This window comes from Thalassophryne amazonica, chromosome 7 (genome assembly GCF_902500255.1).
Source record: "Thalassophryne amazonica chromosome 7, fThaAma1.1, whole genome shotgun sequence".
Classification (NCBI taxonomy): Eukaryota; Metazoa; Chordata; class Actinopteri; order Batrachoidiformes; family Batrachoididae; genus Thalassophryne; species Thalassophryne amazonica.
In genome coordinates, this window is record NC_047109.1 from 17,742,029 (window position 1) to 17,768,994 (window position 26,966).

The 26,966-nt window shown below is 43.9% G+C and overlaps 1 protein-coding gene across 1 annotated transcript in view; it reads right to left on the minus strand.

The window, feature by feature from the left end:
- si:dkey-22o22.2 (neural-cadherin) overlaps positions 1–26,966 on the minus strand; it is a 346,824-nt gene that overhangs the window by 62,613 nt on the left and 257,245 nt on the right. The window contains exons 17-21 of the mRNA XM_034173921.1: positions 26,230–26,513; positions 24,936–25,565; positions 23,811–24,807; positions 19,617–19,710; positions 7,116–7,300 (exon numbers count right to left, since the gene is read on the minus strand). Of these exons, the coding sequence (XP_034029812.1) occupies positions 7,116–7,300; positions 19,617–19,710; positions 23,811–24,807; positions 24,936–25,565; positions 26,230–26,513 (2,190 nt within the window). The remainder of the gene's footprint in view (positions 1–7,115; positions 7,301–19,616; positions 19,711–23,810; positions 24,808–24,935; positions 25,566–26,229; positions 26,514–26,966) is intronic.

A 26,966-nucleotide genomic window follows, 5' to 3' on the forward strand; every position in this document is an offset into this window, starting at 1 on the left:
AAGGCTGACCATCGCAGGGCATCAGGACTACTCCAGCCGCTGCCTGTGCCTCATCGCCCCTGGTCCCACATCGGCCTGGATTTTGTCACGGGCCTCCTGCCGTCCCAGGGTAACACCACCATCCTCACGATAGTGGACCGATTCTCCAAGGCGGCCCACTTCGTGGCCCTCCCGAAGCTCCCAACAGCCCAGGAGACAGCGGACCTCCTGGTCCACCACGTCGCCCGTCTGCATGGGATTCCAACAGACATCATCTCCGATCGCGGTCCCCAGTTCTCCTCACAAGTCTGGAGGAGCTTCTGCCGGGAAGTGGAGGCCACGGTGAGTCTCTCGTCCGGGTACCACCCTCAGACCAACGGGCAAGCAGAACGGGTAAACCAGGAGGTGGAACAGGCCTTGCGCTGCGTGACTGCCGCGCACCCGGCGGCCTGGAGTACCCATTTGGCCTGGATCGAGTATGCCCATAACAGCCAGGTGTCTTCAGCCACCGGCCTCTCCCCTTTTGAGGTGTGTCTGGGGTATCAGCCCCCGTTGTTTACGGTGGTTGAGGGAGAGGTCGGTGTGCCCTCGGTCCAGGCCCACCTACGGAAGTGCCGTCGGGTGTGGCGTGCCGCCCGTTCTGCTTTGCTAAAGGCCCGGACGAGGGCAAAAGCCCATGCAGACCGTCGGCGGCCCCCGGCCCCTGCGTATCGGCCAGGGCAGGAGGTGTGGTTATCCACAAAGGACATTCCCCTCAAAGTGGACTCCCCCAAGCTACAGGACCGTTACATCGGCCCTTTCAAGATCCTTAAGGTCATCAGTCCAGCCGCAGTGAGGCTTCAGCTTCCGGCCTCACTGCGGATCCATCCTGTATTTCATGTGTCCCGAGTTAAACCGCATCACACCTCACCCCTCTGTACTCCGGGTCCGGCGCCGCCTCCTGCCCGGATCATCGATGGCGTGCCGGCTTGGACTGTACGCCGGCTCTTGGATGTCCGTAGGATGGGCCGGGGCTTCCAGTATTTGGTGGACTGGGAGGGGTACGGTCCCGAAGAACGCTCCTGGGTGAAGAGGAGCTTCATCCTGGACCCGGCCCTCCTGGCCGATTTCTACCGCCGCCACCCGGACAAGCCTGGTCAGGCGCCAGGAGGCGCCCGTTGAGGGGGGGGTCCTGTTGTGTGGGCCGCCAGAAGAGGAGGTACTGCTGGCCCACCACCAGAGGGCGCCCTGTCTGGAGTGCGGGCTCCAGGCACCAGAGGGCGCAGCCGCCTCACAGGAGCAGCCAGGGTGACAGCTGTCACGCATCACCTGCAACAGCTGTTACCAATCACCTGATCAGCAGGGGTACATCAGCAGGACGACGTCTCCACCTCTTTGCCGAGATATCGCTCTACCTGGAAGGTAACGTTCTCAGCTGACTGTATGATTTTTCGACAGTAACCTTTTGTGACTTTTGTGCATAGTATAGCAGACTCTTTTTCCAACGAGAGGTGGAGGTAGTTTTCCTGCCGTGTGGATTGCTGGGTGCAAACGCGCCCACATTTAATTGTTTTTTGTTCCTCGCCAGCAGTACCAGGTCCGACACGCGGAGGCAGTGGCCACCTGGGAGTTCGGGACTTGGCGGCTCCAGTATTCCCGGGGTCTGGTGGCGGAGGAAATCGTGTGGTTCCGGTTCTGCTTTGGACAGACGTCTTCTATCTTCGAGCCTGCCCACACGACACCTTTTGTGATTTGGCTTTTTGTCTATTGTTGTAATCTGTTGTGTATGTTGTGCCCATTTCACAACAGTAAAGTGTTGTTATTTGACTTCTTCCATTGTCCGTTCATTTGCGCCCCCTGTTGTGGGTCCGTGTACCTACACTTTCCCAACAGTTGTATGTCACTAGGAATCCTATAGGATTTTTTTATGGGGTTTTTTTTTGGATGAATATTTCAGTTGGACAGAAGCATCAGCAACATTTGGTACACAAACAACTTTTAGGATAAAAATGAGTGAAATTGTGACAGAAAACAGGGCAGAATCATTAAAAAAAAACAAGTCCTTCGACTGCACCCTTGTTTTCACTCGTGGTTGCCACAGCAGATCCAAGGTGGATCTGCATGTTAATGTGGCACAAGTTTTACACTGGAAGCCCTTCCTGATGCAATACCCCATTACATGGAGAAATGTGGCAGGGGTGGGTTTTGAACCGGGAACCCTCTGCACTGAAACCAAGCACACTAACCACTTGTCAGTAGAGGCTTGCCTCTACTGGTGGTTGGCTCTCACTGCGGTATAGTATCACTTCCTGTTCCGGAGCACAGCGGTGTTTTTCTGTATCTGTTAGCTGTTTAATCTGCGCAGTTAGATTGATCTAGTTATCTAGATTACGATTTGTTTCCCAGTGTAATCTTTACGTGCCTTAACTAAAGCACTCCTTCTGCTGAATCACCTCTAAATTATTTACACATTATTCACTTTGCGTGTTTTTAGGAATCCGCTAGCTTAGCGTAGTTACTAGCTCTTAGCCGATTTAGCATGGCGGCTTCTCCTGTCTCTCCCGCACTTTTCTGCTCTGGGTGTGAAATGTTTAGTTATTCCTCGGCCTCCTTTAGCAGTAACGGTACTTGTAATAAGTGTAGCTTATTCGTAGCTTTGGAGGCCAGGCTGGGCAAATTGGAGACTCGGCTCCGCACCGTGGAAAATTCTACAGCTAGCCAGGCCCCTGTAGTCGGTGCGGACCAAGGTAGCTTAGCCGCCGTTAGTTACCCCCTGGCAGATCCCGAGCAGCCGGGAAAGCAGGCTGACTGGGTGACTGTGAGGAGGAAGCGTAGCCCTAAACAGAAGCCCCGTGTACACCGCCAACCCGTTCACATCTCTAACTGTTTTTCCCCACTCGACGACACACCCGCCGAGGATCAAACTCTGGTTATTGGCGACTCTGTTTTGCGATATGTGAAGTTAGCGACACCAGCAACCATAGTCAATTGTCTTCCGGGTGCCAGAGCAGGCGACATTGAAGGAAATTTGAAACTGTTGGGTAAGGCTAAACGTAAATTTGGTAAGATTGTAATTCACGTCGGCAGTAATGACACCCGGTTATGCCAATTGGAGGTCACTAAAATTAACATTAAATCGGTGTGTAACTTTGAAAAAACAATGTCGGACTCTGTAGTTTTCTCTGGGCCCCTCCCCAATCAGACCGGGAGTGACATGTTTAGCCGCATGTTCTCCTTGAATTGCTGGCTGTCTGAGTGGTGTCCAAAAAATGAGGTGGGCTTCATAGATAATTGGCAAAGCTTCTGGGGAAAACCTGGTCTTGTTAGGAGAGACGGCATCCATCCCACTTTGGATGGAGCAGCTCTCATTTCTAGAAATCTGGCCAATTTTCTTAAATCCTCCAAACCGTGACTATCCAGGGTTGGGACCAGGAAGCAGAGTTGTAGTCTTACACACCTCTCTGCAGCTTCTCTCCCCCTGCCATCCCCTCATTACCCCATCCCCGTAGAGACGGTGCCTGCTCCCAGACCACCAATAACCAGCAAAAATCTATTTAAGCATAAAAATTCAAAAAGAAAAAATAATATAGCACCTTCAACTGCACCACAGACTAAAACAGTTAAATGTGGTCTATTAAACATTAGGTCTCTCTCTTCTAAGTCCCTGTTGGTAAATGATATAATAATTGATCAACATATTGATTTATTCTGCCTTACAGAAACCTGGTTACAGCAGGATGAATATGTTAGTTTAAATGAGTCAACACCCCCGAGTCACACTAACTGTCAGAATGCTCGTAGCACGGGCCGTGGCGGAGGATTAGCAGCAATCTTCCATTCCAGCTTATTAATTAATCAAAAACCCAGACAGAGCTTTAATTCATTTGAAAGCTTGACTCTTAGTCTTGTCCATCCAAATTGGAAGTCTCAAAAACCAGTTTTATTTGTTATTATCTATCGTCCACCTGGTCGTTACTGTGAGTTTCTCTGTGAATTTTCAGACCTTTTGTCTGACTTAGTGCTTAGCTCAGATAAGATAATTATAGTGGGCGATTTTAACATCCACACAGATGCTGAGAATGACAGCCTCAACACTGCATTTAATCTATTATTAGACTCTATTGGCTTTGCTCAAAAAGTAAATGAGTCCACCCACCACTTTAATCATATCTTAGATCTTGTTCTGACTTATGGTATGGAAATAGAAGACTTAACAGTATTCCCTGAAAACTCCCTTCTGTCTGATCATTTCTTAATAACATTTACATTTACTCTGATGGACTACCCAGCAGTGGGGAATAAGTTTAATTACACTAGAAGTCTTTCAGAAAGCGCTGTAACTAGGTTTAAGGATATGATTCCTTCTTTATGTTCTCTAATGCCATATACCAACACAGTGCAGAGTAGCTACCTAAACTCTGTAAGTGAGATAGAGTATCTCGTCAATAGTTTTACATCCTCATTGAAGACAACTTTGGATGCTGTAGCTCCTCTAAAAAAGAGAGCTTTAAATCAGAAGTGCCTGACTCCGTGGTATAACTCACAAACTCGTAGCTTAAAGCAGATAACCCGTAAGTTGGAGAGGAAATGGCGTCTCACTAACTTAGAAGATCTTCACTTAGCCTGGAAAAAGAGTCTGTTGCTCTATAAAAAAGCCCTCCGTAAAGCTAGGACATCTTTCTACTCATCACTAATTGAAGAAAATAAGAACAACCCCAGGTTTCTTTTCAGCACTGTAGCCAGGCTGACAAAGAGTCAGAGCTCTATTGAGCTGAGTATTCCATTAACTTTAACTAGTAATGACTTCATGACTTTCTTTGCTAACAAAATTTTAACTATTAGAGAAAAAATTACTCATAACCATCCCAAAGACGTATCGTTATCTTTGGCTGCTTTCAGTGATGCCGGTATTTGGTTAGACTCTTTCTCTCTGATTGTTCTGTCTGAGTTATTTTCATTAGTTACTTCATCCAAACCATCAACATGTTTATTAGACCCCATTCCTACCAGGCTGCTCAAGGAAGCCCTACCATTATTTAATGCTTCGATCTTAAATATGATCAATCTATCTTTGTTAGTTGGCTATGTACCACAGGCTTTTAAGGTGGCAGTAATTAAACCATTACTTAAAAAGCCATCACTTGACCCAGCTATCTTAGCTAATTATAGGCCAATCTCCAACCTTCCTTTTCTCTCAAAAATTCTTGAAAGGGTAGTTGTAAAACAGCTAACTGATCATCTGCAGAGGAATGGTCTATTTGAAGAGTTTCAGTCAGGTTTTAGAATTCATCATAGTACAGAAACAGCATTAGTGAAGGTTACAAATGATCTTCTTATGGCCTCGGACAGTGGACTCATCTCTGTGCTTGTTCTGTTAGACCTCAGTGCTGCTTTTGATACTGTTGACCATAAAATTTTATTACAGAGATTAGAGCATGCCATAGGTATTAAAGGCACTGCGCTGCGGTGGTTTGAATCATATTTGTCTAATAGATTACAATTTGTTCATGTAAATGGGGAATCTTCTTCACAGACTAAAGTTAATTATGGAGTTCCACAAGGTTCTGTGCTAGGACCAATTTTATTCACTTTATACATGCTTCCCTTAGGCAGTATTATTAGACGGTATTGCTTAAATTTTCATTGTTACGCAGATGATACCCAGCTTTATCTATCCATGAAGCCAGAGGACACACACCAATTAGCTAAACTGCAGGATTGTCTTACAGACATAAAGACATGGATGACCTCTAATTTCCTGCTTTTAAACTCAGAAAAAACTGAAGTTATTGTACTTGGCCCCACAAATCTTAGAAACATGGTGTCTAACCAGATCCTTACTGTGGATGGCATTACCCTGACCTCTAGTAATACTGTGAGAAATATTGGAGTCATTTTTGATCAGGATATGTCATTCAAAGCGCATATTAAACAAATATGTAGGACTGCTTTTTTGCATTTACGCAATATCTCTAAAATCAGAAAGGTCTTGTCTCAGAGTGATCTTGAAAAACTAATTCATGCATTTATTTCCTCTAGGCTGGACTATTGTAATTCATTATTATCAGGTTGTCCTAAAAGTTCCCTAAAAAGCCTTCAGTTAATTCAAAATGCTGCAGCTAGAGTACTGACGGGGACTAGAAGGAGAGAGCATATCTCACCCATATTGGCCTCTCTTCATTGGCTTCCTGTTATTTCTAGAATAGAATTTAAAATTCTTCTTCTTACTTATAAGGTTTTGAATAATCAGGTCCCATCTTATCTTAGGGACCTCGTAGTACCATATCACCCCAATAGAGCGCTTCGCTCTCAGACTGCAGGCTTACTTGTAGTTCCTAGGGTTTCTAAGAGTAGAATGGGAGGCAGAGCCTTCAGCTTTCAGGCTCCTCTCCTGTGGAACCAGCTCCCAATTCAGATCAGGGAGACAGACACCCTCTCTACTTTTAAGATTAGGCTTAAAACTTTCCTTTTTGCTAAAGCTTATAGTTAGGGCTGGATCAGGTGACCCTGAACCATCCCTTAGTTATGCTGCTATAGACTTAGACTGCTGGGGGGTTCCCATGATGCACTGTTTCTTTCTCTTTTTGCTCTGTATGCACCACTCTGCATTTAATCATTAGTGATCGATCTCTGCTCCCCTCCACAGCATGTCTTTTTCCTGGTTCTCTCCCTCAGCCCCAACCAGTCCCAGCAGAAGACTGCCCCTCCCTGAGCCTGGTTCTGCTGGAGGTTTCTTCCTGTTAAAAGGGAGTTTTTCCTTCCCACTGTAGCCAAGTGCTTGCTCACAGGGGGTCGTTTTTGACCGTTGGGGTTTTACATAATTATTGTATGGCCTTGCCTTATAATATAAAGCGCCTTGAGGCAACTGTTTGTTGTGATTTGGCGCTATATAAAAAAATTGATTGATTGATTGATTGATTGATTGTCCACCTCCCCTGCTCAATAGTTAACAACAACAACAACAACAAAAAATCCGAATAGCAGAAAATTATTTCCCATCCTTTCTTGGTGTCATGTGTTAGAAGATTTATTAGTACTAAAGGAGACTGAGGAAGGTGATGACATTACACTGCTGTATAAACAGGGTTAGCATGGCAACATTTCCGGAGTAGGTGTGTGTGTTTGTCATGTTAAGACCGTCACAGGTCATCACTCACTGGACAATTGCAGGGAGGCGGAGTTCTGCAGGGCATCCTGCCGGAGCTCCATCACGTCCACCCGAGCAGTAGAGGTGACGTCTGGCCAGGTGTGATCCGATACGAGCACCTGCATGAGGTACGGGCCAGGAGGAGTTCCCTCCCTGATCGTGAGCTGACCCGAGTTCTGGTTCAGACTGAACCACCTGAGAGACAAACAGAGCGATCAGGAACATATTGATCTGGTTAGTTTCTAATTTTAATCAGTCACACAATGTCAGTTAGAAGAACCCTGAAATGCAAAGGATTATGGGTAGAGGATGATGGTATCAGTGATATGGTGACCTGACTCCATCTCTCTCAGACAACTGTTACTACAGTTTTTTTAAATTGCTAAAACACATTTCACAACACTCTCCTCCATTTTCTCAAAACGCTAAACACAACACACTTTTCTAAAGCTACATACACTAAACCACATCTTCTCTTTTCAAAACACAAACTGTCACACCAAAACAGCGGCTCAAAGCCTGCAAAAATGTAAACACTATATGAATCATTACACACTACAACAAAACAAATGAAAACACAATGTTCAGTGTGTGAGAATGTCCTTTATACATTTGTTCGCAACTGCCAAAGCATAGTATCTGTATCTGAACAGTATCTGTTCTGAAAATATATTACTGTAGAGTATGTAGCATTCAAAGATTTGTGTGTTTCATATGAACAATATTTAAATCTACTAGAATACAGTATGTACACTACTGTACTGTATCACAACTCAATGTAAACACTACAGAGGATTCATTACACACAATACTCATTGAAGACACAATGTTCAGGGTGTGATGTTTTTTTTTTCATTTATTGAACTATACCACACACACACACACATCATTGTGCAGCATCACGTCGTCAAGCTGGGTCAGGCCACAGGACAACATCTACATCACAGGCATGATGGTGCAAATTTGCCTTGCTCTCCCTCCTTGGCCTGCTCCTCTCCTTCCTTGTCCTGCTCCTCTCCCTCCTCTGACTCTAACTCCTTTTCCTCTGATTCTGCCTCTGTCCACTGTGGTACTGTATACATTTGGAACCTTCAGCAAACTGTGCACTCTGAACTGGCTTCTATAGGTGTGGTCACTTCACTTGCAACAAGTGTCTACAATTCTGAGTCGTTATGTTTAATGAATGAAGCCAGGTGTGTACATTGTGTTCAGGTTTTGCTGACTGTGGCAAGCATTTTGCATCACTTGAGCTTTAAATTGAGAATCTGAGCAGAGTTTTTGCAACTTGTGTTTTAGCAAGGCAAAATGTGTTTAGATTTATGAGAAAAGGAGGACTGCGTTTTGTGAATTGTGTCTTCATGTGAAATGTGTTTATGGTTTTGGCAAATGGGAGCTAGTTTTATTAAATGTGTTTAGAGAACTGGTCATTTGGTTTAGAGAATTGGGTTTTGTGTTTTAGCAATTTAAAAAAACTGTAAAAAACACTTCTTAACGCCACATTGAGTCCAACACCAACAACGTATATTTTAATTATACAAAGTTTTATAACGACAGCATCACATTCATGTAATAGATGCACGTTAGGATTAGCTGCATTATGTACAGATAAAACAACGTATCATGAGCTGCGTTATTTACAGAAAAAAGAACGTATCATCAGCGTATAACACATACATTCATCTTTAAGCACTTATCCGGGAAAGGTTCATGGGGGCAACAGCTCCAGCAGGGGACCCCAGACTTCCCTTTCCCGGGCCACATTAACCACCCCTGACTGGAGGATACTGAGGTGTTCCCAGGTCAGCGTGGAGATATAATCTCTCCACCTAGTCCTGGGTCGTCCCCAGTGGTGGGCACAGATAACCCAAAAATTCTCCTTTGCCTGCAGATACAGCGGTTTCTTCTTAAAGCATCTCTTCTCTGTTTTGCAGAGGTTAGAACTACACATCATCTATGAAACATTTAACAGGTAGGTCTCAACTGATTTTAAGTTTTATAAATATCTGTAGCTGTTCAGCTTTATTTACCACGTTATCCGTCTAAAAACTATCGGACAAAAATTTATCACAAGATAATTATTTCAATAATGGTTTTTAAAGTTATCTAAAAAGATAATCCGATAATGAAAACATTATCTTCGATAATTATCGGTTATCGGAACTGTGCCCACCACTGCGTATCATAACACATGCTAGGACTATCTGCATTATTTACAGATAAAAGAACATATCACAACACATGCTAGGACTTGCTGCATTATTTACCGATAAAAGAACGTATTACAACACATGCTAGGATTAGCTGCATTATTTACAGATAAAAGAATGTATCATAACACATGCTAGGATTAGCTGCATTATTTACAGATAAAAGACCGTATCATAACACATGCTAGGATTAGCTGCATTATTTACAGATAAAAGAATGTATCATAACACATGCTAGGATTAGCTGCATTATTTACAGATAAAAAAAACACATGCTAGGATTAGTGGCATTATTTACAGATAAAATCAATCAATCAATCAATTTTTTTATATAGCGCCAAATCACAACAAACAGTTGCCCCAAGGCGCTTTATATTGTAAGGCAAGGCCATACAATAATTATGTAAAACCCCAACGGTCAAAACGACCCCCTGTGAGCAAGCACTTGGCTACAGTGGGAAGGAAAAACTCCCTTTTAACAGGAAGAAACCTCCAGCAGAACCAGGCTCAGGGAGGGGCAGTCTTCTGCTGGGACTGGTTGGGGCTGAGGGAGAGAACCAGGAAAAAGACATGCTGTGGAGGGGAGCAGAGATCGATCACTAATGATTAAATGCAGAGTGGTGCATACAGAGCAAAAAGAGAAAGAAACAGTGCATCATGGGAACCCCTCAGCAGTCTACGTCTATAGCAGCATAACTAAGGGATGGTTCAGGGTCACCTGATCCAGCCCTAACTATAAGCTTTAGCAAAAAGGAAAGTTTTAAGCCTAATCTTAAAAGTAGAGAGGGTGTCTGTCTCCCTGATCTGAATTGGGAGCTGGTTCCACAGGAGAGGAGCCTGAAAGCTGAAGGCTCTGCCTCCCATTCTACTCTTACAAACCCTAGGAACTACAAGTAAGCCTGCAGTCTGAGAGCGAAGCGCTCTATTGGGGTGATATGGTACTACGAGGTCCCTAAGATAAGATGGGACCTGATTATTCAAAACCTTATAAGTAAGAAGAAGAATTTTAAATTCTATTCTAGAATTAACAGGAAGCCAATGAAGAGAGGCCAATATGGGTGAGATATGCTCTCTCCTTCTAGTCCCCGTCAGTACTCTAGCTGCAGCATTTTGAATTAACTGAAGGCTTTTTAGGGAACTTTTAGGACAACCTGATAATAATGAATTACAATAGTCCAGCCTAGAGGAAATAAATGCATGAATTAGTTTTTCAGCATCACTCTGAGACAAGACCTTTCTGATTTTAGAGATATTGCGTAAATGCAAAAAAGCAGTCCTACATATTTGTTTAATATGCGCTTTGAATGACATATCCTGATCAAAAATGACTCCAAGATTTCTCACAGTATTACTAGAGGTCAGGGTAATGCCATCCAGAGTAAGGATCTGGTTAGACACCATGTTTCTAAGATTTGTGGGGTCAAGTACAATAACTTCAGTTTTATCTGAGTTTAAAAGCAGGAAATTAGAGGTCATCCATGTCTTTATGTCTGTAAGACAATCCTGCAGTTTAGCTAATTGGTGTGTGTCCTCTGGCTTCATGGATAGATAAAGCTGGGTATCATCTGCATAACAATGAAAATTTAAGCAATACCGTCTAATAATACTGCCTAAGGGAAGCATGTATAAAGTGAATAAAATTGGTCCTAGCACAGAACCACCGAAAGCAGCCAAAGATAACGATATGTCTTTGGGATGGTTATGAGTAATTTTTTCTCTAATAGTTAAAATTTTGTTAGCAAACAAAGTCATGAAGTCATTACTAGTTAAAGTTAATGGAATACTCAGCTCAATAGAGCTCTGACTCTTTGTCAGCCTGGCTACAGTGCTTAAAAGAAACCTGGGGTTGTTCTTATTTTCTTCAATTAGTGATGAGTAGAAAGATGTCCTAGCTTTACGGAGGGCTTTTTTATAGAGCAACAGACTCTTTTTCCAGGCTAAGTGAAGATCTTCTAAATTAGTGAGACGCCATTTCCTCTCCAACTTACGGGTTATCTGCTTTAAGCTGCGAGTTTGTGAGTTATACCACGGAGTCAGACACTTCTGATTTAAAGCTCTCTTTTTCAGAGGAGCTACAGCATCCAAAGTTGTCTTCAATGAGGATGTAAAACTATTGACGAGATACTCTATCTCCCTTACAGAGTTTAGGTAGCTACTCTGCACTGTGTTGGTATATGGCATTAGAGAACATAAAGAAGGAATCATATCCTTAAACCTAGTTACAGCGCTTTCTGAAAGACTTCTAGTGTAATGAAACTTATTCCCCACTGCTGGGTAGTCCATCAGAGTAAATGTAAATGTTATTAAGAAATGATCAGACAGAAGGGAGTTTTCAGGGAATACTGTTAAGTCTTCTATTTCCATACCATAAGTCAGAACAAGATCTAAGATATGATTAAAGTGGTGGGTGGACTCATTTACTTTTTGAGCAAAGCCAATAGAGTCTAATAATAGATTAAATGCAGTGTTGAGGCTGTCATTCTCAGCATCTGTGTGGATGTTAAAATCGCCCACTATAATTATCTTATCTGAGCTAAGCACTAAGTCAGACAAAAGGTCTGAAAATTCACAGAGAAACTCACAGTAACGACCAGGTGGACGATAGATAATAACAAATAAAACTGGTTTTTGGGACTTCCAATTTGGATGGACAAGACTAAGAGACAAGCTTTCAAATGAATTAAAGCTCTGTCTGGGTTTTTGATTAATTAATAAGCTGGAATGGAAGATTGCTGCTAATCCTCCGCCCCGGCCCGTGCTACGAGCATTCTGACAGTTAGTGTGACTCGGGGGTGTTGACTCATTTAAACTAACATATTCATCCTGCTGTAACCAGGTTTCTGTAAGGCAGAATAAATCAATATGTTGATCAATTATTATATAATTTACCAACAGGGACTTAGAAGAGAGAGACCTAATGTTTAATAGACCACATTTAACTGTTTTAGTCTGTGGTGCAGTTGAAGGTGCTATATTATTTTTTCTTTTTGAATTTTTATGCTTAAATAGATTTTTACTGGTTATTGGTGGTCTGGGAGCAGGCACCGTCTCTACGGGGATGGGGTAATGAGGGGATGGCAGGAGGAGAGAAGCTGCAGAGAGGTGTGTAAGACTACAACTCTGCTTCCTGGTCCCAACCCTGGATAGTCACGGTTTGGAGGATTTAAGAAAATTGGCCAGATTTCTAGAAATGAGAGCTGCTCCATCCAAAGTGGGATGGATGCCGTCTCTCCTAACAAGACCAGGTTTTCCCCAGAAGCTTTGCCAATTATCTATGAAGCCCACCTCATTTTTTGGACACCATTCAGACAGCCAGCAATTCAAGGAGAACATGCGGCTAAACATGTCACTCCCGGTCTGATTGGGGAGGGGCCCAGAGAAAACTACAGAGTCCGACATTGTTTTTTCAAAGTTACACACCGATTTAATGTTAATTTTAGTGACCTCCAATTGGCATAACCGGGTGTCATTACTGCCGACGTGAATTACAATCTTACCAAATTTACGTTTAGCCTTACCCAACAGTTTCAAATTTCCTTCAATGTCGCCTGCTCTGGCACCCGGAAGACAATTGACTATGGTTGCTGGTGTCGCTAACTTCACATATCGCAAAACAGAGTCGCCAATAACCAGAGTTTGATCCTCGGCGGGTGTGTCGTCGAGTGGGGAAAAACAGTTAGAGATGTGAACGGGTTGGCGGTGTACACAGGGCTTCTGTTTAGGGCTACGCTTCCTCCTCACAGTCACCCAGTCAGCCTGCTTTCCCGGCTGCTCGGGATCTGCCAGGGGGTAACTAACGGCGGCTAAGCTACCTTGGTCCGCACCGACTACAGGGGCCTGGCTAGCTGTAGAATTTTCCACGGTGCGGAGCCGAGTCTCCAATTTGCCCAGCCTGGCCTCCAAAGCTACGAATAAGCTACACTTATTACAAGTACCGTTACTGCTAAAGGAGGCCGAGGAATAACTAAACATTTCACACCCAGAGCAGAAAAGTGCGGGAGAGACAGAAGAAGCCACCATGCTAAACCGGCTAAGAGCTAGTAGCTGCGCTAAGCTAGCGGATTCCTAAAAACACACAAAGTGAATAATGTGTAAATAATTTAGAGGTGATTCAGCAGAAGGAGTGCTTTAGTTAAGGCACGTAAAGATTACACTGGGAAACAAATCGTAATCTAGATAACTAGATCAATCTAACTGCGCAGATTAAACAGCTAACAGATACAGAAAAACACCGCTGTGCTCCGGAACAGGAAGTGATACAATACCGCAGTGAGAGCCAACCACCAGTAGAGGCAAGCAAGATAAAAGACCGTATCATAACACATGCTAGGATTAGCTATATTATTTACAGATAAATTAACGTATCATAACACATGTTAGGATTTGTTGTGTGGGCCGCTGAAGAGGAGGTACTGCTGGCCCACCACCACCAGAGGGCGCCCTGCCTGGAGTGCGGGCTCCAGGCACCAGAGGGCGCCGCCGCCTCATGTGAGCAGCTACGGTGACAGCTGTCACCCATCACCTGAGACAGCTGACGGCAATCATCTGTGGGGTATATCAGCAGGACGGCACCTCCACCTCATTGCCGAGATATCGTTTCTACCTACGAGGTAACGTATCAAAGCTGACGGAGTGTATCCTTTTGGATTAGTGTATAGCTTGTGGATTACTGTTCCAACGAGAGGTGGAGGTAACTTCCCTGCTGTTCGGAGTCTTGGGTGCAAACGCGCCCCCATCTAACTGTTCTTTGTTCCTCGCCAGCAGTACCAGGTCCGACACGCGGAGGCAGTGGCCACCTGGGAGTTCGGGACTTGGCGGCTCCAGTATTTCCGGGGTCCTGTGGCGGAGGAAGCCGTGTGGTTCGGGTCTTACCTTGGAGAGGCATCTCCTATCTTCGAGCCTGCCCACACGACACTTTTGTGAATTGACTGTTGTCCATTTCGTGATTGGTTGTATTCGTTGTGCACGTTCACAACAGTAAAGCCTTGTTATTTGACTTTCTCCATTGTCCGTTCATTTGCGCCCCCTGTTGTGGGTCCGTGTACTGACACTTTCCCAACAGGATTAGTGGCATTATTTCAGATAAAAGACCGTATCATAACACATGCTAGGATTAGCTGCATTATTTACAGATAAAAGAATATATCATAACACATGCTAGGATTAGCTGCATTATTTACAGATAAAAAAGCACATGCTAGGATTAGTGGCATTATTTACAGATAAAAGACTGTATCATAACACATGCTAGGATTAGCTGCATTATTTACAGATAAAAGACCGTATCATAACACATGCTAGGATTAGCTGCACTATTTACAGATAAAAAACACATGCTAGGATTAGTGGCATTATTTACAGATAAAAGAACGTATCATAACACATGCTACGATTAGCTGCATTATTTACAGATAAAAAACACATGCTAGGATTAGCTGCATTATTTACAGATAAAAGACCGTATCATAACACATGCTAGGATTAGCTGCACTATTTACAGATAAAAAACACATGCTAGGATTAGTGGCATTATTTACAGATAAAAGAACGTATCAAAACACATGCTACGATTAGCTGCATTATTTACAGATAAAAAACACATGCTAGGATTAGTGGCATTATTTACAGATAAAAGACCGTATCATAACACATGCTAGGATAGTATTTACAGATAAAAGACTGTGTTTTCTTGTGTTCCAAGAAAGATAATCCAGGATATAAACTCACGTAAGATACCAGTTTTGATTTGTTCTGCTTTGTCACATGTGTAATCAGATGTTGTTGCCTGTTGATTATGTTCACATCTATAAACTTCCTCGGATTTACACGAGAATGAGGATACTCTTCAGAAATGTCTTTGTTAGTAAAGACATTCACAGAGTGTCTGCGAGTCAGCTGCAGCTTTCTGCTCACGCTGCAGCCTGTGAAGTGAGCCGTCTTGAGGTCTGCCCTCCACACATCCATAATCTCTGTGATATCAGGACTAATCTCAGTGGAAGAAAACAAGGTCTGATTTTCAGATTAAAACATTTGTTCCGTCTCTGATCTCTGATGGGTTTTCTCAGATGGGGCTCCGAGCAGATGCAGGTCTGTGGTCTCATATGGATCCGTGTTAACTGTTATTCATCTAGACATCTTTCAAAGTCTCTGCTTTGATCCATGCGGCTCCTCCGGCGAGCTGACACCAGGCGCCATGGCCGGGTCCAAACCCAGTCCTGAATCGGTGCCATCATACGCATGTAAGTGTTTAACCTCTTTACTCCACTGCGACCTTCAGATCTCAGAGCAGATGGATTCATTATCTGTGACTGAGGCTGCGCCAAAACCCGTCTGGGACTGACAGCGCTGCAGACAGGATGCACCTTCATCTGAACACTAAACAAGAGCTCTCTGAGAGCACAGAGCCCACCAATGTGAGAGATGCTGGAACCCAAACACATTGTCATCAATATTAACAGCACAGTGCACCTGCAACCACTGTAGACATAAACAAACAAACAAACAAACAAAGTCAGAGAGGAAAAAAAAAAAACAATAGCTGGGACACGACACAGAGTCAAAGTGACGCTCAAATAGTTGCTTTATTTGACCAACACCTGAACATTATACAGCACTTTTCTACCTCTACAACCCCTGGCAAAAATTATGGAATCACCAGCCTCGGAGGATGTTCATTCAGTTGTTTAATTTTGTAGAAAAAAAGCAGATCACAGACATGACACAAAACTAAAGTCATTTCAAATGGCAACTTTCTGGCTTTAAGAAACACTATACGAAATCAAGAAAAAAGATTGTGGCAGTCAGTAATGGTTACTTTTTTAGACCAAGCAGAGGAAAAAAATATGGAATCACTCAATTCTGAGGAAAAAATTATGGAATCACCCTGTAAATTTTCATCCCCAAAACTAACACCTGCATCATATCAGATCTGCTCGTTAGTCTGCATCTAAAAAGGAGTGAACACACCTTGGAGAGCTGTTGCACCAAATGGACTGACATGAATCATGGCTCCAACATGAGATATGTCAATTGAAACAAAGGAGAGGATTATCAAACTCTTAAAAGAGGGTAAATCATCATGCAATGTTGCAAAAGATGTTGGTTGTTCACAGTCAGCTGTGTCTAAACTCTGGACCAAATACAAACAACATGAGAAGGTTGTTAAAGGCAAACATACTGGTAGACCAAGGAAGACATCAAAGCGTCAAGACAGAAAACTTAAAGCAATATGTCTCAAAAATCAAAAAATGCACAACAAAACAAATGAGGAACGAATGGGAGGAAACTGGAGTCAACGTCTTTGACCGAACTGTAAGAAACCGCCTAAAGGAAATGGGATTTACATACAGAAAAGCTAAACGAAAGCCATCATTAACACCTAAACAGAAAAAAAACAAGGTTACAATGGGCTAAGGAAAAGCAATCGTGGACTGTGGATGACTGGATGAAAGTCATATTCAGTGATGAATCTCGAATCTGCATTGGGCAAGGTGATGATGCTGGAACTTTTATTTGGTGCCGTTCCAGTGAGATTTATAAAGATGACTGCCTGAAGAGAACATGTAAATTTCCACAGTCATTGATGATATGGGGCTGCATGTCAGGTAAAGGCACTGAGGAGATGGCTGTCATTACATCATCAATAAATGCACAAGTTTACGTTGATATTTTGGACAATTTAAAGGATGTTTGGGGATGATGAAATCATTTTTCAAGATGATAATGCATCTTGCCATAGAGCAAAAACTGCAAAAACATTCCTTGCACAAAGACATGTAGGGTCAATGTCAACGAGCAGATCTGATTTGATGCAGGTGTTAGTTTTGGGGATGAAAATTTACAGGGTGATTCCATAATTTTTTCCTCAGAACTGAGTGATTCCATATTTTTTTCCTCTGCTTGGTCTAAAAAAGTAACAGTTACTGACTGCCACAACCTTTTTTCTTGATTTCTTATAGTGTTTCTTAAAGCCAGAAAGTTGCCATTTGAAATGACTTTAGTTTTGTGCCATGTCTGTGATCTGCTTTTTTTCTACAAAATTAATCAACTGAATGAACATCCTCCGAGGCCGGTGATTCCATAATTTTTGCCAGGGGCTGTAATCCTCATCTTTAACTTTACACACACACACACACACACACACACACACACACACACACACACACACACACACACACACACACACACACACACACACACACACACCCTGATGCATTCAATGTCTCTCTCTCTTTCTCTCTCCCTCTCTTTCTCTCATTTCATTCTCTCTCTCTCTCTCTCTCTCTCTCTCTCTCTCTCTCTCTCTCTCTCTCTCTCTCTCTCTCTCTCTCTCTCTCTCTCTCTCTTTCATTCTCTTTCTCTCCCTCTGTCTCTCTTTCATTCTCTCTCTCTCTCAATTCAATTTCAATGGAAACATATGTTTACATTGTCAAAGCAAGCGATACAGAGAGCAACAAAAGAAAATAAAAATTAAGTAGATGTACATACAGTTAGTTTTTTTTAAATTGCTAAAACACAAAACCCAATTGTCTAAACCAAATGACCAGTTCTCTAAAAACATAATAAAACTAGCTCCCATTTGCCAAAACCATAAACACGTCACATGAAGACACAATTCACAAAACGCAGTCCTCCTTTTCTCATAAATCTAAACACATTTTGCCTTGCTAAAACACAAGTTGCATAAAACTCTGCTCAGATTCTCAATTTAAAGCTCAAGTGATGCAAAATGCTTGCCACAGTCAGCAAAACCTGAACACAATGTACACACCTGGCTTCATTCATTAAACATAACGACTCAGAATTGTAGACACTTGTTGCAAGTGATGTGACCACACCTATAGAAGCCAGTTCAGAGTGCACAGTTTGCTGAAGGTTCCAAATGTATACAGTACCACAGTGGACAGAGGCAGAATCAGAGGAAGAGGAGTTAGAGTCAGAGGAGGGAGAGGAGCAGGACAAGGAAGAAGACCAAGGCAAACTCGCACCATCATACCTGCGACGTAGATGAGGTCCTGTGCCCTGACCCAGCTCGACGACATGATGCCGCACAATGATGTGTGTGTGTGTGAATGTGTGTGTGGTATAGTTCAATAAATGAACAAAACCATCACACCCTGAGTATTGTGTGTAATGGATCCTCTGTAGTGTTTGCATTGAGTTGTGATACAGTACAGTAGTGTACATACTGTATTCTATGTAGATTTACATACTGTTGATATGAAACACACAAATCTTTGAATGCTACATACTCTACAGTAATATATTTTCAGAACAGATACTGTTCAGATACAGATACTATGCTTTGGCAGTTGTGAACAAATGTATAAAGGACATTCTCACACACTGAACATTGTGTTTTCATTTGTTTTGTTGTAGTGTGTAATGATGCATATAGTGTTTATATTTTTTGCAGGCTTTGAGCAGCTGTTTTGGTGTGACAGTTTATGTTTTGAAAAGAGAAGGTGTGGTTTTGTGTACGTAGCTTTGGAAAAGTGTGTTGTGTTTAGCGTTTTGAGAAAATGGGGGACAGTTTTGTGAAATGTGTTTTAGCAATTTAAAAAAACTGTATTACACAGATAAAGTGACATAGCAGTTTAATCTCCTGCTTTGGGTTTACGGTGGTTTGTGTCCGTTGTTCCGTGTTTTCGTGTCTTAGCGGCTCACAAACCTTGCTGCTGTGTTTGCACATTGTTGTACTTCACCCAACACATAGTGAAGTTTGTCGATGCTGGTCGTGCTCTCAAAGTCTGTGTGGGTGTTTGTCATCTGCGTCTCTGTTTGTATCTCTGATGTCTTGGTGCAGCGGGCAGGTGGTCAGGAAGTGCAGCTCTGTCTCCACCTGGTGTTGTGACCAGTGGGTGCACAGTCTGTCTTCTCTGGGGAGCCAGGTCTGTCTGTGGTGACCTTTCTCCACGGCCAGGCTGTGCTCACTGAGTCTGTAAATGGTCAAGGATTTCTCTCTCTCTCTTTTTCTCTCTCTCTCCCTCCCCCTGTCTCTCTCTCTGTCTCTTTCTCTCTCTCTCTCTCGTCTCTCTCTCACCCCGTCTCCCTCCCTCCCTATGTCTCACTCTCCCTCCCTCTGTCCCCCCCCCCACGTACTGATCCAGTTCCCTTATGTGGAAAATAGGTGCTAAAGTGTCTGGGCAAGACAGTAAATGGCAAATTGTGCGTCACGAGCAGGTTAGTGACATTGTTGAGGGTGAGTGTGAATTACGACTGGAGCACTAATAATGCCACTCGTTTAGTTATCTCTCAAAGATTACATCACCACTTTGTGACATGAGCAAAGGAGATCAAAGTACCTGGAGTGTTTGCCTTCAAAATGAAACTCCTTCTCACTCCAGTCATCAAGGTCCGGGGCCGGAACTTGCCCGAGCACCATCGTTGGGAGGACACCTGTGAGGAGGAGGTAGGACATAGACAAATAAGACTTTAGTTTTTCAAAGAATTCCTTCCTGAAACATCTGTGTGGTCCATCAGGAAAAAGGGAGGCAACAGGAGGGTGGCTACATGACGGTGCCACTTTAGTACACTGAAGTACGTTCATGTGGAAAAAGCCCAGAGAGGGAATCCACTAAAAAGAAATAACAGCTGGGCTACAAGCTCTTTGACTTGTCCAGTGCATTCAACACCATCCAGCCTGACTTGCTCAGCAATCAGCTATGTGACATGAAGGTAGAGGCTCCACTGGTGGCCTGGATTACCAACTACCTCACAGGCCGCTCACAGTATGTGAGGCTGTGAGACATTATATCCAACACCATCAAGAGGAGCACAGGGGCACCACAGGGGATGGTCCTGTCTCCCTTTCTGTTCACACTCTATACCTCAGACTTCAGGTTCTGGTCACAGTCCTGCCACCTGCAGAAGTTTTCGGACGACTCTGCCATTGTTGGCTGCATCGGCAGGGACCAGGAGGCTGAATACAGGAGTATGGTGGACAGGTTTGTGGAGTGGTGTGGACTCAACCACCTGCAGCACAACATATCACAGACGAAGGAGCTGGTGGTGGACCTCAGAAGATGAAAGACCTGTCCAAATTCAGTTACCATTAATGGAACTGAGGTGGATATTGTGGACTATTACAAGTACCTGGATGTCCACATAGACAATAAAGTGGACTGGACTGTAAACACAGATGTTGTGTATAAGAAAGGTCAGAGCCGACTGTACTTCCTCTGGAGGCTCAGATCTTTCAATGTCTGCAGAAATATGTTGCAGATGTTTTACCACTCAGTGGTCTCCAGCACCATCTTCTACACTGTAGTGAAGCAAGCTGAAGGCAGCTGACATGAACAAAGTCAAAGAGCTCAGGACTGGCTATGTCCTGGGGGTGGAACTGGAGTATGTGATGGAGGTGTCAGAGAGAAGGATGTTGAGGAAACTGCTCACCAGGAAACAACACCTCCAACCCCCTGCATGCCACACTGATGTCCTGTAGGAGCACCTTCAGCAAAAGACTGAGGCCACCGAGGTGCACCACAGAATGCCACAGGAGATCCTTCCTACCTGTGGCAATCAGACTGTATAATTCCTCTCCTTCTACAGGATGAATACGTGAAAATCAGAGTTTTTTAGTTACTCAGAGCTATGTGCAATACTGTCAACATGCTGTCTAAGTATCTCAGGCTTTTGCATAAACATGTTGTACTCATTGTTCAAAACAATTTCTTTTCGGATTAAAAAAAGTTCTTTTTTATTCTCATTTTTCTTTTTGTGTCAATATGTGACTAGATGGGAGTTGATGCATGTGTCTAGGTGGTTCCACAATTCTCCTTCATGCATGCTGATTAATTTAACTGAACATTCAGCGACTCAGAACGTTTCTTGTATTATCAGCCAGTTGCCTGGAACATTATTTATTTTATTTAAATATTGCCAAAATACTTTCGGAAACATTCAGCTGAGGTTAGTTTCTACTCTCAGCTGACACTGATCAGTTAAAAACAGCTCATTATACATAATACATACATTCATCTTTAAGCACTTATCCGGGAAAGGTTCATGGGGCAACAGCTCCAGCAGGGGACCCCAGACTTCCCTTTCCCAGGCCACATTAACCACCCCTGACTGGAGGATACTGAGGTGTTCCCAGGTCAGCGTGGAGATATAATCTCTCCATCTAGTCCTGGGTCTTCCCCGAGGTTTCCTCCCAGCTGGACGTGTCTGGAACACCTCCGTAGGGAGGGGCCCAGGAGGCATCCTTACCAGATGCCTGAACCACCTCAGCTGGCTCCTCTCAAGGCGAAGGAGCAGCTACCTCTAGCTCTTCATGAATGACTGAGCTTCTCACCTTATCTACAAAGGAGACACCAGCCACCCTCCTAAGGAAGCCCATTTCTGCTGCTTGTACCTGCAGTCTAGTTCTTTCGGTCATGACTCAACCCTCATGACCAAAGGTGAGAGTAGGAATGAAGACTGAGCAGTAGATCGGGAGCTTTGCCTTTTGGCTCAGCTCCTTTTTCGTCACAACAGTACAGTAGAGTGAGTGCAACACTGCCCCTGCTGTACCTATTCTCTGGCCAATCTCACGCTCCATTGTCCCCTCACTCATGAACAAGACCCCGAGGTACTTGAACTCCTTCACTTGGGGCAAGACCACATTCCCTACCCGGAGTAGGCAATCTGTCAGTTTTCTGCTGAGAACCACGGTCTCAGATTTATAGGTGCTGATTTTTATGGATCTTTCTGGATTTTCCAGAGTATAAGTCACTTTTTTTTATACATTTGGGAGGTCCTGCAACTTTTACTGTGGTGCAACTTATATATGTTTTTTTTTAAAGTAACAATTATACTCCAGAAAATATGGTAATTCATAATTGTACAGATTTGGTTTCACTTTTCACTTAGAGAGCAACATTTGAATAAATATTGTAGAAGGAAGCTTGATTTTTATAAAATTCAGTTGTGACGTCATGAATCAGTAGAAACAGTTTAAAGTGCTTTTGTGGATCCTCCTTCTGGGATCCTGTAAAAGGATGGTTCCTCCTTATTTGGTCTGGACAGAACTTGAATTGTTCCTCCAGAGTCTGAGGTTCATCAATCATCTTCCAGCAAGAACAAGACCAAACTTTGCAAAATCTCAACTGGGACCCGGCGCCACGAGGGGGCATTTGGGGGAGACGCCCCCTCACATCATCAACCTCACCCCCTTGGATGTGAGAGTTATCAAAAATTAAAAAAAAAAAAGAAAGAAAAAGAAATACTGGAAAATATAGAGCCTCGCAGTTTCGCTAATTTTTTTAGTCCCATTTTGCATGCTTTTTTTTTTTTTTTTTTTACAGCGCATTGTGCTCTGCGCCCTCATCAAGCAGGCTGGTGTTCTGTCGAGATGATGGGACAACTGTTGCGGCACCGCGAAGGGAGAGTACGCGCATTGTGTTCTGCGTGTCTGTTTATAAGAATCTTCTCGCCCAGAAGAAAAAAGAGCGCCAACAACTACCCATAACTGTGTTCTTCACACGGAAAAAGACACCTGCAGCGAGGCCTTCAGTGGAAAAAGACACCTGCAGGGAGGTGTGACTCAGTGGAAAAAGCGGCGCTACGACGAAGAGGCGCGATCAGAGGAACTGTGAAATACTGGTCAGTCACTATTAAAAATTTCTTATGTGTCCAACCTGTAGGTTGATCGTTAAAATTAAATTTGTTAGTTCTAAAAGCCATCATAATTATTTATAGGAAAACGTTCTATTTTTATTTCTCAAACAAATGTTTGCGCCTGAAAACGGGTTGGTCTTATTTTTCTACTAAGGTTTGAACTTTGAGAGTGTTTACACATGAGAGAAAAGTGAGAAAATGTTAATGCCTGTTTGAGAAAAGTGTATAAAGTGTGTAGTGAGGGGTTTTACAGCTTTAAAACGTCTATAATAATTGTAAAAAATAACGCTGTCTACTTCGCGGATTTCGCCTATTGCGGGCTATTTTTATAATGTAACTCCCACGATAAACGAGGGACCACTGTACATGAAAGGTTTATCTTTGACCCGTTGTGTGACTGTCATGCCCAATTGCGCTGTGTTTGCGCTTGTGATGGAGGGCTGTATGTGGGGTTAATCTACTGTCTCGTGTCATTTCTCAGATCAGTTGTTGGTTTGGTTTTGTGGTATGCAGGACATCACTTGACCGAGGGTCTATATGTTCAAATAATAATAAAAAAAATACTGTCATCACTCTTTACTCTTACTCAGTCAGTCTCTTACAACAGTGTAGCCTAAATACACAAGCTTTCTAGGAGCGCACCCAATTCATTACACACGCTCAGAGGCACGTACCCTCCAGTGCGCACTTTTTTATGGTGGGGGGGGGGGACGACCCCGCCCCCTGTGATAAACTCATCGCCCCTTTAATATTTTTTTTCTGGCGCCGGGCCTGTCTCAACTAAAGAGTGGCTGAACTTCCTGACCCAGAAACCAGCTGTGAGTGTCTAATATGTGCTGACCGAAGACCGCTCAGAATCATAAAAAATTGTCATAAACAAAGAAACAAAAAAATCTCACCCTCGTGATGGTAGACCATGAAGCTGATGTGTCCCGGCGAGTGAGGATGATCATTCTTGTCACCAATGATGACTGTCAGAGTGCTTGTGGAGCTCATTGGAGGAGAACCGCTGTCAACCATGAGAACTAGAAGACGGTACTCCTTCTGCCGCTCACGGTCGAAGGTCCGGAGGGCAGTAATGGCTGCGCTCCCATTCCGCAAGTCCGTCAAATTAAAATTGGTGGCATCTGAGGTGAGCATGAGGAGTCGGATGGAGAATGGACCGCCATTGGCAGCGGTATCACGATCGGTGGCATGGAGGAGGAGAGAGGTTTTGTTCATTTGTACTGGCTGTGGTGCGGCAGCGTTCTCCCAAACAATGGGTTTATAGAGGACCTCAAACTCCGGTCCGTTGTCGTTAACGTCAAGTACAGTTACCATAACGATTGCTGTGCCGGCGAGAGGCGGACTGCCGCTGTCTGTGGCAAGGACCATGATCCTGTGCTGTGAGAGCTTCTCCCTGTCTAAAGAATTGGCCACCACCACCCAGCCGGACTGGTCCACCAAGAACTGACTGTAGGGGTCGGACTCTTTGGAAATACTGTACGTAAAGTGTCCATTAAGTCCTGAGTCTAGATCAGAAGCTGTAACCTGAGCAACAATTGTTCCCACCGGAACATCTTCAGACATCGCTGGTGCTTCATAAAACTGCGGGAAGAAGACGGGGGCGTGGTCATTGGTGTCTTCCACCTGAACCAGGCAGTAGGCCAAGCTGAAGAAATCTGCATCCTCAGCCTTCAGAGTCAGATTAAAAGTCCTCTCAAGGGGCTTCTCAAAATCCAGCTTCTTCTTTAGCTTTATTACACCACGCTGGTTCAGCTTGTCCGTTTCCACAAAGAACTTTCTATCTTTATCGCCTCCGATGATGCTGAAGGTAACCATGGCATATTCACTGCCGTCTCCATCCGTTGCTGAAACAGCGAGAACCTCACTGTTCACCTCCAAGTCCTCTGCCACCTGATGCACCAAAAATATGATCATCACCACCAACCCTTGTTTTACAGTTTAATCTTCTGATATCCAGCTGTGATAAACATCTGTATTCATGTGACAGGAAGTCATGGCCCTGTTTTAAACAGACTCACCTGAGCAGTGTAGACCTTCTGAGTGAAGATAGGTGGGTGGTCATTGATGTCTGAGACAATGATGGTAGCTGTCCCTGTCCCCGCTAACCCTCCACCATCCCTGGCCTCAACCACTACCAGATACTGTTCCTCTGCCTCCCGGTCCAGAGAACGTAGAACTGTGTAGATGGTCCCCGTGGTGGCATTGATGGAGAACAGGTTGAGGTTGATTTCATTACGGATGTTTTGGATAATGCTGTAGGTCAGCACAGCATTCTTACCCTCGTTGGGGTCATCCAAGTCCATGGCACGCATCTCCATAACTGAGGTGTCAGCAGGTGAGTTCTCAGGAACGTGTCCGATGAAACAGCTGTCTACGTCCAACGCTGGGCATGGAAAGAATGGCAAATTATCATTGATGTCACGGACCTCCAATAGTACGTCAGCAAATCCTGCCAGTCCCGCCCCTCCCTCGTCTGTTGCAAGCACAAGAAATCTCCAGGCTGGTTTCTCTTCCCGATCAAGGCGCTGCTGGGCATAGATCCTTCCAGTATGTTCATCGATGGTGAATTCCCCACCAGCGCCCTGGCCGTGGAGGGAGTAACGGACGGCAGTCTGGTCTGCTTCTTGGTCTGGATCTGTTGCAGAAACCTGCAAAAGACACAGAAGAAAAAAAAAATACCATTATTACATCATATTTATTATCTTAGCACTATCTTTCATGTCTCACATCTCATGTTGTGTCTCTCGATCTCAATGAGTGAGATTAAGAGATGCCTGGGAAGATCTTATGGCGTTTTTTGTCCAAACTATTTCAGACACTGCATATCAAACCTCATGATAATTCTTCTACTTGAAGGTAAAGAAATGTATTTCAGATTTGACCTGCTAACAGCTGTTTACATTTCTCTGTGATAAAAAAAAGTCTGCAGTATATTTATTAATGTACTGATTTTACTGAATTAAGCTCTTCCAGGAGCAAAATGATTATTCCAAGCAAATGGCAAAGAATCAACAGGCATTGTGGCCTTCAGGCTTGTTTTTCACTTTGGGAACAGAGGGGATGATTGCAGTCTAGGAACAGAAGTGAAAAAGAAGCCAGCAGGCCACAGATCCTGTTCAGTCTTCTCCATTTGCTTGGAATAATCAGTCTGCTCGCACAACCGTTTAATAAATTAATAAATAACTAAATGCACAACTAAACATGAACCTGGAGTTTTCTCCATTCTGTGGAACATTTCATTGGTGATAATTTTAGTGTTTGCTGTTGGATTTGATTTGGACGCACTGCACAGAACCACCACACATCACTGACCTCCAAGATGAAGACGGGCAGCTGGGTGAGCTCCTCCATCACGGTGGCGTGGTACTCGCTTTGACTGAACACAGGCGCCTCATCGTTATGGTTAACCACCTGAACCAGTACCAGAGTCTCATTTTCCCACTTCCCGTCTGACGCGACCAGCCGCAGCCTGTAGCGCTGCTCCATCTCATAGTCCAGTGGCTGAGCCACAAAGATGGTGCCCACCTCCGGCTCCACGTCGAACGTGCCCATGGTGTTTCCTGCGGTGATCTGGTAGCGTAGCTTCGCATGAGCACCTAAGTGGAAAAAGATGAGGACAATTAATCACAATTCTCACCATCCCACATTTGATCCTGATTTTGGTCTGCTTGAGCTTTCTTCCTCTAACCTAACAAGTGCATCGTCTGTTTGAACCCACGGCGCCCTCGGCAAATACTGATTGATAAGTGACATTTTTGTACAGATTGCTTGTACAAAGCAGAGTTCGGTGTTTGTGGTCTGTTTTGTGACCGGTGTTTGTGTGTTAGAGGACAAGTTTGGACATGCCTATCTCGGCTTTCAGTGCTTACGAGTCGAGTGAGCATAAGAGAAATTGTGGAGAGCTGGACATGTCCAAACTTGTCCTCTAACACTTCGAAACGGAGGTGTTCCTTTGTCTCGCTTCATCAGCGAATTGGTCGTGACGCGTGCAGCCTCCGCGCGGCTTTACATGACAAAATCTCTTGTTAAAAGTGAAATCTGCCAGAAAA